Source organism: Gopherus flavomarginatus, chromosome 7 (genome assembly GCF_025201925.1).
Source record: "Gopherus flavomarginatus isolate rGopFla2 chromosome 7, rGopFla2.mat.asm, whole genome shotgun sequence".
In the NCBI taxonomy this organism is placed as follows: domain Eukaryota; kingdom Metazoa; phylum Chordata; order Testudines; family Testudinidae; genus Gopherus; species Gopherus flavomarginatus.
In genome coordinates, this window is record NC_066623.1 from 102,853,688 (window position 1) to 102,866,295 (window position 12,608).

General features: G+C 42.8%; 1 protein-coding gene across 1 annotated transcript in view; it reads left to right on the plus strand.

Moving 5' to 3' along the window:
- Positions 1-12,608, plus strand: part of PLPP3 (phospholipid phosphatase 3) — a 72,709-nt gene that overhangs the window by 28,058 nt on the left and 32,043 nt on the right. The window contains exon 2 of the mRNA XM_050962062.1: positions 9,261-9,418. Coding sequence (XP_050818019.1) covers positions 9,261-9,418 — 158 coding nt within the window. The remainder of the gene's footprint in view (positions 1-9,260; positions 9,419-12,608) is intronic.

Genomic DNA, 12,608 nt, shown 5'->3' on the forward strand with positions numbered 1-12,608 from the left:
AAACAGATTCCATTTACTCTTAAACCAGTTTAAAGAAGAGCGCCCAGGTTTCCTTGAAAGAATATAATTTGGGCTTTGTGGAATTCCTTCTTTCCCACCCCCACCACCTCTGCCCCCCAAATTATGAACTTAATCATGGGTTTTGAATCCAGAGGCCTTATGTGGTCTCAGGCCCTTCCATTGGAATGACAAGTCATAGTAGAGCAATTTATGCACAAACATGAGCAAGTCATGATGAAGCAAAACTCAGTCCAAAATTCCATTGACCAATATAGTAAGCTACATTCACTACATTTATAACTGCAAACATAATCTCCTCAGAATATTTTTCACATGGTGTATTTTCCATGAGTATTGGAGACATTGCAAACCCATTCTAAAATCATTTCCCATTCTAGCTGGGACATCCAAGGTCAGCCATGTCATATCTGTCTATTTCTTCCAAACTTTCAGATTTATAGAGGTGTCTTGTAAGATCTTGACACTCTGGGTTTTTACTGCATATCACATTTTATTTCTTGCTTTAGACCATCTTAAATGATGTCTTTGTTCCCATTCTTGTTGGGCTGCAGTTGGCTCTGATTTAGCATTTATAATAACTTTTGTATTTACCCTGTCCAACACTGGCTGGCCTGCCCATCTGGTCCTGTGTTTTAGCACATGAGCACAGAATTTTATATACACCTGGGTAGTGTGTCTTGGATAAGGACTTTTAATTCTTATTGGTGCATTTTTATCCCTTACAAAAATAAATGCGTACTTTAATATATAAGCCTTTTAAAATATAGAACTGCAGATAGAATTCCCAGGAGGAACAGCTGGCTTTACTGCTTGATATTTTCTTCTTGTGTAATTTTCTTTCTTTCTTTGTATATGTTGTTTACCTCAGTAAATAGATAGCAGACACTTTTAGAGGCCCAGTCTTGCTCCCACTAAAATCAAGGGCAAAACTCCCATTCGTATAATTTAGAACAAGACCTGGCATCTTAAGATTCCAATAGTAGAGTGAAGCCTTTTCTGCTTAGACTTTGAATCAGAAAGAGTTTGATGACGATCCGTCAGTGTGTGAGGATGATTTGCTATTTGTTTTAAATGTGTTTGCTACCAAGATCTTTCTATATAACCAGCCCAGAAAGCCCACACAGGTAATCACTGTCAGGATCTGACCTTTTAACAGTGTTATACTTACAGATGTACCTCAAAATCTTGAAATTGTTCATTGCTGCTTTCCTGAAAAATGCATTTGACCAGTAGGTGGAGACATAAATTCCTGCCTTAGGCCTCAGCACTCCAGTGGGATTCTCTACACCAGTGGTTTTCAACCTGTTTTCATGTGTGGGCCCCTAAAATATTTCGAATGGAGGTGCAGACCCCTTTGGAAATCTTAGACATAGTCTGTGGACCCCCGGGGTCCGCAGTTCACAGGTTGAAAATCACTGCTCTACACCAAATCACAGTCTCATTCACTTCAGAAGGAATACACATGTGCATAAGGGTCATTAGTAGCACATCTCATTGGGGCTATAAACATTACAGGGATGTACATGCAGGAGTTAAATATCCTTTCCTTCCAGGTTATGTGACGCAGACTGCAAGTATCATGTGGGAAAACAGAGAGAGATTAATGTCGCTCAGAAGACATCAATAACGAGCTCATTGCAAATAATTAGACAGCAAGATTCATGTCTTGATCACAGCGTGCACTGCTTTCCCGTTAGCACACCTCTAGGCTCTGTAGCAGACTTGGCGGTTTGTCCATGCTTAAGTTAAATTATGTCTCCACCTATTGGCTTAAATGCAATTAATAATAGTAGTAAAAAAAGGTGAAATGAAATGCCACCCCTCTGGTAAGCAGAAGGGACATCAGACCAAACTAACACAAACAGAAACAAAGCTTAGTGAGTTGTGTAGCAAAATCTGTTGTGAGGAGAAAATAAACTAAAGCCTATATATTTTCATTAAAATCAACATATGGTATCATATTACTTTTTCCATAAACAATCAAATTGAATAGCGAGTGATGACTTTCTATAAGATTTGTAGGATTCTAAAGCAGGCTTCTGGCCCATATTAAATTGAGTGGGGTTTTAGAGTCATTTTTATCTCTATTCATTTCTGTAGGACTTTCCCATAAGAGAAGTGGAACTGCTAATTGATTTGAATGGGGAGTTCTATTTAAATGGGGGTTGATGATAAAATTTGGCCACTTGTTAATGAAGTCAGATCAATTTCCATGTAGACAGGGACAGAGAGAGGTCCACTGGACTGCTGGAAACCAAAGGAATAACAATTAAAAGAAGCAGACATTAAAATACGGAACTAAAGCGATTTCATTTACTTTCAGTAGGACACAAATATTAGTAATTTAGGCTGAGATTTCCATAGGAGTCTAAAGAAGTTAAGTGTCCAGACTCATTGGGAGTTGGGCAGCCTGCTTTCGAAATCGCAGCCTTAGGGCCCAATCCACCACCCGCTGAAGTCAACAGGATCCTTTCTATTGACTTCAGTAGGCATTGGCTCAGGCCCCTCAATAATTTTTACAGTTGATAAAAATCCCGCTGGTTTCATTGCAGTTTAAGCGCCTTGATAAGGCTGGCATGGTAGGATTCCCTGTGCTTGACATGGAGGAGGCACCTTAATGCTCAAGTCTTCTTATAAATATTTATTTTCTAAATGAGCCATACTCAGACTATTTCACATTAGCAGCAGCAGCCAGGGCTAGTGCTTTCCTTGTCTGAAATGGCAATTCTTCTTTAAGAGCTGGGGAAAGTCTCAATAGGGGCCCACCTTAGTCTAATCTGGATTTTATCCAGCCTTCAGAATCTGAAGAAATATTGTAAACCAAATAAGTTTTATACATTCCCAAGCCCAGCCATTAATTACTCTAAAAGGAACCCCTGTCACTTACATGTAACCCAAATATTTATACTCTGTGTCCTGAGTGAGGAATCAGATACACCACGCCGCCCCACCGTAGTATTCAAAGATCTTTTTCAACTATTAGGCTAGCAGCCGAATGCGGTGAAACTTTAAAAACCTCCATGGGGTCTGAGCATTGTAGACTCTAAAGCAAATACAGGGCAGAATACTTGTAGCCATGGCTCGAGCAGCAATTCCTGACATTTAGCTGGGAAGCCTATGATGGGAAATATAATTCTTGATGACTTGTGATGTCTAGGGAGAGCAAAGAGTAAAGATTCTTCCAGGGATTTAAAAAAAAAATAAAAGACTTTGTTTAATTTAGTGCAAAGGTGCAGTTTTGGCTGGGAAGATCAGAGCTTCATGGCTGGGTCACCCCAGTAACACCTCCCACATTACTTTATCAATGGGTGGCCAATGAAAGCTTATCCCGTTTTTTTTTTGTTTTTTTTTTAAATCTGTGCAAGTGCTAGCTTTTCAAAGACTCCAAGTTTCAAAGCATTGAACCCAACACAGAATCCTTTCTTCAGCTTTTGATTTTATGCATGTTGGAAGCTGGTCAGTGAGTGCATGTTTTTTTTTTTTTCCCTATAGGTTGTTAGCATTCCCAGGAGGTATTGAAAATGAATTGATTGTTGGGACAAGGCATTAATAAACAGGGGAAGAGACGTCTCTCCTCGATGCTAGATTTCAAAACCTGATTGGCCTCCAGGAAAATGTGCTTTATTAAGTATAAAGGCAAATACATTTAAATCCTTTACTGAAATATCTTAGTGTAGGACACCAGCAGTGAGAGGTTAGAAAGTCGCTTTGACTTCCTCCCAACAAAAGCAACATAATTTTTCACTGCACAGCACCACGGAGTCCTGCAGTGCCTAACTGAATTCATTAATATCCACACCTGCTTCACGCTGCATTTAGCAGAGGCTCGATCCAGCTTCAAATGAAGTCAATGGCTAAACTCCCATTGGTTTTAATGGTCCGGGATCAGGCCTCAAGAGATTTCTATTATGTTCATGGTTTGGAGCACAGCCTTGTTGGGGAGCAGAGCATATCTAGTTCAGGGTGTGTGGTTGGAATTTCATTGTTATGTTATTACACCCAAAACTCTTTATATGACCTCAGGCTAGAAAGATGGTCCTGCAGTTAAGAGATTGGACTAGGAATCAAAAAAAAACTGGATTCATTTCCCATCTCTGCCAAAACGCCCTGTGTGACCTTGGGCAAATCCTTTAATTGCCCTATGCCTCAGTTTCCCTATAGGTAAAACGGGGATAATAGCACTTCCCTACTTTACAGGGGTCTAGTGAGAGTAAATCTGTGTGTGAATGCCTCAGGGCCAGGCTACACTACAGTGCTACATCTGCACAGCGTCGCTGTAGCGTGTCTAGTGAAGATGCACTGTGCCGATAGGAGGCTGCTCTCTTGTCAGTATAATTACTGCATCTTGGCGAGAAGCGTAAGCCATGTTGGTGAGAGAGCCTCTCCTGCAGATGTAGTGCCAGTGTGGACTGTGCAAAACTTGCATCACTTGGGGGTTGAGGAGAGGCTTTTTCATACCATTGAGCAACATAAGTCAGATCGGCTTAACCGGTAGTGCAGACCTGCCCTTGGGTAGTAGTGAAATGGTACTTTCTTGAAGCATTACAGTAAAGTCTGCCTGCCAATATCTAGGTTTCCAGAAGGGAACTGTCAGTACTAAAGAGGATGTGATCGCTTTGCGCTGTAGCGGTATTAGAGGACAGGTTTATTCATGCCAACCTTTCCCATGGAACTGAGAGCATAGGTCTCACCCCCCTTTACCCCATCTGCTCCCCTCCCATTGGCCAAGGGTAAGGGGGCCGATGCTGGGGCTGCAGCTGGGGAGGGTGTCTGGGGCTGGGAGCGGTGCTGCAGCGAGGGGCTGAGGCAGGAGCTGGGCTGCGGTTTGGGCTGGCACCTGGGCTGGTGGCCAGGTGCAGCTCCGCTCCTGGCTTTGCCCCCAGCCTCGGCCCTGGCCCGGGAACAAAGATGTGGCCAGCATGAGAGGCTGGGGGCTGGTACGAGGCTGGGAGCTGAGCTGAGCCACGCCAAAGCTGGGGACAGTGCCAGGCGCAGGTCTGGGGAGTTGGTTATGTGGCTGGGAGCGGGAGTGGAGTCAGGAGGGGCTGGATGGTACTCCCTCCCAGCCACTGTGGGGGCTGGCATGACCCTGCCCTGGCCATGCTATAACCCCCGTTTGTTCCTCCGTGCCCTTTTGGGGTGGGAGGGGGCACTCCACATTTTGGGGATTGCTGGCATAGATGAACATGAGCCATGGACAGAAGCACCAGGATAAATAGCTACCAGAGATCATTTTAGGATGGAGTGATCATTCCATTGGTGCAATCTATTGCCTACTACATGGATCAACTAATCGCCCTGGTATGGACTTAGCACCTTTCCCCTGCTTTCTAAGGGCTGCCTCTTTGACTGTCATTACTTTCTAAACACTCTGAGGGCTTCTGCCATTGTCTTTTAGTGATATTAAGGGATCATGGAGGATGGTAGCTTTTAAAAGGTGGATGCCTTAAAATGTTGTCCACATCTTGAATTTGGACACACAAATCAGTTCATAAGGGCACAGTATGTACGTTTATGGGAAAGTGTCAATATGAGCATCCAAAATGAAAAATGTGGATGTCTTATTAAGATACCACAGTGGAAAATTGGACTTTTTATTTTCCTTATGGCACTAGTACAGGAAAAGTGATGTGGCCAAACTTGCTATAACTTGATTGATTTAACTCCATTGTTTCACCCTCCATGACACTTGCCTTCTCTTTCTGATAGACAAGTGCAACCTCTCTAATCTGGAAGTCTTTAACTCTCTGGTGAATATTCCAGTGTAAATGGAAGCAGAATCAGGAACATCTCTGTAAGGAACCCTCAAGGGACCTTTCCTTTGTTCCTTTACTGTGTTCTTTTTCATCCATAGCATCTTCAGTAAAATCCATTCTCCAAATAGCTTCTGGTACTAGTACAGGCTTCCCTATGTTGCAGTCTCAGTGCTAACCAGTGCCAGAAAGCATGTGAAGTGCCTGAAAGTGTGAGTAGTCACTTAGACAATCTGTGCTCAGAGAGATAATCTTTTCAAAGAAGGGCCATCTTTAGCAGAGTGTCTGGCAGCACATTCTTTATTACAAGAGTGGTGCCTTCTGTCACTTGGATAATAACCTTTGAAAGAACAGCCTCTAGCCCACAGTCTAGAGTATATTATGTCTTCTAAGCAATATCCGTTGAGCTATTGAGGGTATGTTTATGCTTCTCTTGTAAAAAAGGAGAAAAGGAGAAAGAAAAGAAAGGAATCTGAGGTTACTGTTTTGCTGGAAAAATGTCAAGACTCTATTGGCAATATCCCACTAAACCACAAGTTTATAGGAGAGAAAACACACCACTGGATTTTTCTGAACTGCGTCTATGTGCATTTTAGGCAAATATACACCATGTATGCCACATATCCTCTTATTATAGCTGTGGCAATCAAACATATGATTGAACACACAGAAACACTACAACCTCATGCTGTTCAATGAATGAAGGGAAAACAAATCTTTATTATTCCTGGGTTCTTATAGTACATAGGAACACTATTGTTCTTTCTTTCTTTCTTTCTTTCTTTCAGATGTGTTTCATTGTCTGTGGGAGCATATGTTTTACAGACCTGTCATGTGAACGCTATTAAAAAGAGGAACTGGAGAAATAACAATAAGCCATGTAACTGTGATATGTCTACTCCCCAAGTTCAACTGTTATGCTGCTGTTTCAGGTGGTGGTGAAACTGGATCGCACCAAAAAGAGTTAGCTTTTCTGGTGGGATTTTTCATCAGGCTACTCTGGATCTTTAAAGAAGGCTGTTAATATCATATTGCCAGCTTAAGAGATACCTTTCAGAGCCAAACTGGCTAGGTTTCAAAACTCTTAGAGAGTGGAATGAAGATGAGCTGGATCCACATGAGATGTCCAATTTTATTTGCAAAGCCTGAGATGAGCTGACAAGAGGAATAGTTCTGAGACATTTATTCACGATTTCATTAGTGAGTTGGAAAACAGACAGCCCATTGCAGGCAGCCTGGATCTCTGTGTGTTTAATATTACCAGCTCCTTGTATTCTTAAAGAAAATCATACACACACTAACCCAGAACACTGTGCCAAATTGTGGTCTTGGCCATGTTTGAGAAACTGAGAACAGAATTCAGCTCTCTCTGTGTGTGTGTGTGTGTGTGTGTGTGGAGAGAGAGAGAGAGAGAGAGAGAGAGAGAATGAGAGACCTTTTTCAGAGTATAGTTATACATTTCACATTGTGAATCATTTATTTAAGGCAATCAGCAAAAAGTAATAACTATGGACTAGAAAAATCTGTTAAAACAGAATGAAGGAACTCCAAAACAGATTACAAAATGTAAGCACCTTAACTTGTTTACACACAAATTGAAACCATTTTTAAAATGAGCCTTTGATTTTACCTTTCTGGACAAAATCCTTCACTAATTACAGAGTAGCTGTTTATGACAGCAGTAAAAATTTGCTCTAGGCAAATCAAGTGAAAACCAGGAAGCAACATTTCTTAATTTAAGAGAAAAAAATCTGATAATTTTAAAGTTGTAGGAGTGTAAACTAGAACTCAGACATTTAACCCAGTTAGTGGTCAATAAATATTCCATGACACTTTTTGCAGCAGTAGAGTGAGCAGTCCTGGTGTTTTAGCCAAATGCCAACTTGGATAATTACATTTTGCTTACCTAAATGCTATCCCCTGTAGTTTCAGTCAAACATTGTTTTTTGTTGCTGTTTGCGTCATGTCCCAAACTGTTAAGTAGTGTTGCTGCATTGTTAAATTGTTTTTTGTTTTACCTCAATGGGGCTATTATTTCAGAGACGGAAGATGATTTTCCTATATGTGTAGTTGTAAATCACTTTGAAAGGGTTACAAAGAGCTTTTGGATCAAATGTACTGATCCTGCTGTTATTGAAATCAACCACAAAACACTTGGTGAAACCGAGGCACAAAGATGTGTTAAGTGGCCTGCTCATACTCATCCAGGATCAGTGACAGAACTATGAAAGATTCTCAATTCTCTACTCTAACTTCTAGACAAGGGATCAGCAATGTTTGGCATGCAGCCCACTAGGGTAAGCCCCGTGGAGGGCCGGGCCAGTTTGTTTACCTGGCGCGTCTGCAGGTTCGGCCGATCGCAGCTCACTCGGCCCAAGCTGCTTCTCACAGCCCCCATTGGCCTGGAGTGGTGAACCGTGGCCAGTGGGAGCTGCGATTGACTGAACCTGCAGACGCAGCAAGTAAACAAACCGACCCGGCCCACCAGGGGGCTTACCCTGGCGGGCCGTGTGCCAAACATTGCCGATCCCTGTTCTCGACAATGCTACGTTCCTCTGAAATAGCATTATTATTGTTATTATTGAATTATACAATTCTAAGTTTTATTAGCTTGTATTAGAACCAGTTTCTATTGGTCTGTGACCATATATTGTACATCTGGTTTGAAGTTCCAGCTTCAGTGTGCAATTAAGGTCTTTAAAACAGCGTTTTACAAAGGTATTTCTCATGGTTGCAGCCAATAGGATCTGATGTAGTTTCACCAGCTATTGTAGATAGTTGGATAGATGCTGTGTTTGACTAGCATTCAAAAAGCCTTCAAAGAGAGGTTGTGCTAATGATGTTTATATCCTTTGTCCACATTGTCCAGGCAAACTGTGTTGGAACCCCTTTAAGACACAGAGGTATATTAACCGTGGAAATGCAGTTTTGTTTTGTTTTTTAAATACTCTATCGAAGCCAGTGTAGATGGGGCTTGGCCTGGTCAATATGGCAGGAAAAGCATGACCTGATATTTGATAATTTGAGTTTGTTTATTCAGCAACTCCTCCTATAGCCCTGCTGAACTCAGCTTCCATCATGTCACGTCAGAGAGACATTTTGGTGCTCTGGTCACAGCACCAGGCTCTGTGGGGAATAGTATCATATTCTTTTCCATGCCTTCTTGCAGTGATGGTGTTGGCATTCAGTCCTGTAAGTTAATATTTGCAGTGCGCAAGGCTTCACTGGGACCATGCAGCATGTACATCTGATAACCATAGCAGAATAGGTACTTTCCCCCAGGAGAAACGCAATAAAACAGTTCCCAACACTATGCACTTTGGAAATAGATTAGGAAAAAAAGAAAAGCATCATTGAAGTTGTGGTACATTGTGTTTTATGGAGTTCTTGGGGAGGGCTCTTTGTTGCTTTTTGTTCGTATGTGTCCATGTTATTGATTTTTTTCTTTTGTGTTGTTCTCTGTTGTTTGTCTTTTCTCTCCCCCAGCTGGTCTGCCCTTTCTGATAATTGAAACGAGCACAATACAGCCGTACCAAAGGGGGTTTTACTGCAACGACGAGAGCATTAAGTACCCTTTTAAAACGGGTGAGACAATTAACGACGCTGTTCTGTGTGCTGCAGGGATTCTCATTGCCATCCTTGCGGTAAGTGGAATCGGTCACACTCTTCTGCCCCTCTCTGACAGGACTGTATGTTTGTGTCGTCTCCTAGGCAGGTAATGCCAACAGGGCCCTATTGACACTCCCAGACAGCTTGCCAATCAACACAAAAAAACTGTTCTAAATTAATTGCTGAGCACAGATTTTCTAAGGATTGGGAGTTAGGACTGTGCCTGGAACAAGTTAAAAAAAATCTTCTCAATAGCAACAAGGACAAGATGATGTTGGTAATAGGATATGAAGCCTTTCACCTCTGGGTCAGTTGTTCAAAATCAGTCCACGTTAGTGACTGAAACTCATTATCAGCCAAACACAGTCTGGTGTCCTGGTGAAATTATGGTGGGTAGTTGAGGGTTGATTTGCTTCATTTGTGGTAGAAGATCTCCCCATTTCAAATACCGTTATACTAATAAGCACTGACCTGTATGCAGACAGTTGAAGCAGAGAAGCTAAAAGGCTTAAGGTCTGCTCTAGCACCTATTGAAACCAGGCAGCTTTTCTGTTGATTTGAAATGGATGGGGACTGATAAGACTAGCCTACTGTCCCAATGCAAGAAGCCCTTTCCATATCAGATTATCAGCATAGGGAAGCATCATCCTATTGATGTGCCTTTACTGAGTATAGGAGGCATAAATTTCCAGTGCTGTTGATCATCTTCCACAATACGCACAACAATCTGCAGTCATAGGCAAATGAAAACTTACAGCAGGAAGAGTAAGATTACTTCTGAAGCAAGTAAACAAGTCTTGCAAACTTTACAATATAAGATAGAGTTCACGTTTCAGGAAGCATGCTCCTTACAAGCTAAAGGATTTAGTGCCAATAAAGATTTGGCATGTTGTGTCCACATTTGAGTGATTGCTGTGGTATTTACATATTCCACATTTCATGCAGTTTTTAAAAAGAGGTTGTGCCTTTGCAGCCAACTGCTGCATGGAAAAGTTTTGGAGGCAGTATTAGGCTTTAATAAATAATAAGCTAGACATCCATTAAAGTGCAGTTCTGCTGCTGTGATCTTACTTGTGTCGCCTTTCTGATTACTTCGATTTTTTTTCCCCTATCAAATTTCCCACTGCTGTGTGGAGGGATTATGTTGTGTGTGAACATATTTGCTTTAAGTTTCAGCAAATGGGCCAAATCCAGCCCTGGAAGAGTCAGCTGAGTTGAGGCTCCTTACAGCAGTACATTTGTCAGCTATTTACTAAAAACACGTTGGGCTAAACATGTAACAGAATGCCTCATTACACTCAAGTCACAGTGCTCTACTAAAATGTGACCGGTGTCTGTAATGCCATCATGAAAAGCTGAAATGAAGCGCAGTTTGGTATTTAAAAACAAAATAACACCTTTGGAGGTGGTAGATCTTTGCCCCTGTTCCAGTCCCTTGGCTCCACTCCTACAGTGCAAAAGGATATCTGGGGATTCCTTTGATGTGGGGACAGCCATTGGTGACACTTACCCAGCTCTGCACCACCTGCTGCACCCCATCCCATCCTGATGGAGAGAGGTGTGGACAGAATTTGCACTCTGCCATTCCCCAGCTGCATAATGGCCCCAGGCAGGTGTTAGTGGCTAGGATAAATTAAAGCAGCCTGCAGTCTGCTCTAATGTATGATGGGTGCCAAACCCAAGCTCCCCATGACTGGGAAAGTGCAAAGGGGGTTTTGACCTACCTTCCTCCCTAGCCCCACAGGTCTAGCACCAAGCATAGCTCATTCACATGCAAGGTTCTGGCCCTTAATTTTTGTTTAAACATTGATACCAAGATACCATTTCCATTCCCCCCACCCCCAGCGTTTCTGTATGAGAAGTACCGAAGTTTCCCTTTATCCTGCTTCGAGCATAATTTAGGTTTTTCCTTAAGGATCACTTTCAGAACAGTCCTTTGCTTAGTTCTGTCTGCTAAAGCAACTGTATTGTGAGTAGGTAGGTTAAGGCAGGGATTCTCAACTTTTTCCTTCTTAATCCCCCCTCTCCCCCCTCACACACACACACTATAAAAACTCCACAGCCCACCAGTGCCACAACAACTGGTTTGCTACATCTAAAAGCAGGGCAGGCGTTGTAGCAAGCAGGGCAATTGCCTGGGGCCCCTCACCACAGGGGCTCCTGCATAGGCACATTGCTCAGGCTTTAGCTTCAGCCCCAGGTGGCGGGCCTTAGGGCCCTTGGTTTCAGCCTCATGTGGTTGAGCTTTGGTTTCTATCCTGGGCCCCAGCAAGTCTAATGCCAGCCCTGCTTGGTGGCCCCCCAGGAGGCCTCAGACCCCTGGTTGAGAACCACTGGGTTAAGGGACAGAAATGGCTTTAAGCTCCTATTTCCCCCTAGCTGTCATTCTTTGGCCTACAAGCACTGTAATGTCCAATATCTTTAGGACGCCAAAGCTTTATACTGTTTGTTCATACACTGGTGGTTCAAATAGTAGATTGCGCACATGAGTTTTCCTTTCCTTTTACTCCATCAGAAGCTTCAGCTGTAAATTAATCAGAATCATGATATTGTCTGTTTGATTAGAAGGTTCATGCACTCGGGGTAGAATTCACTGCACCTGAATAAAGCCAGAGCTGTTGGGCATTGCATGGATGAAGTGCACATGGGGTGTGTGTGTGCGGGGGTTGTTGGGCACAGGAGGTTGTTGGGGGCTGCGGGGAAGAATTGGCAGGGAGAGAGTTGTTTATGTGAAATCCACTTCCCAATGGGAGCAGCATGAGGAACTGATGCACAGGCTCTCAGTAGCTGCTATGCAAACCTGTGGGATACAGTGGCAGTCACAGACTTCTTGTGCCCCTTTCAGGTGAATGTGGATCCTGTGAACCCTCCCTCTGATTTGGCCCAATCACTGCCTTACCCACTAGCCTTTGCAGGGCTATAGGGAGAGAGCTTAGCTTGCATAGTGTATCAGCTCAAGGCTTAAGCTGTGCAGAGGGGTCCTCTGCTGAACCTGTGCACTGGGATGAATTTCGTCCTATGAATTTTTCCCTCTGGGAAATATTTCACATGTATTTCAGTATTACTGTCTGAGCCTTTCAGCAGTGATTAAAGCTACATTATTGTCTGTGCAAAGCTAGGAAGCGACCCCCAGTGGAACTCTCTCTCCCGTCAATGGGAGTAACCTATGTATAGATTGAGGGTAGTATATGACTCATGTTGTGTCTACCAAACAGATGGCTGATT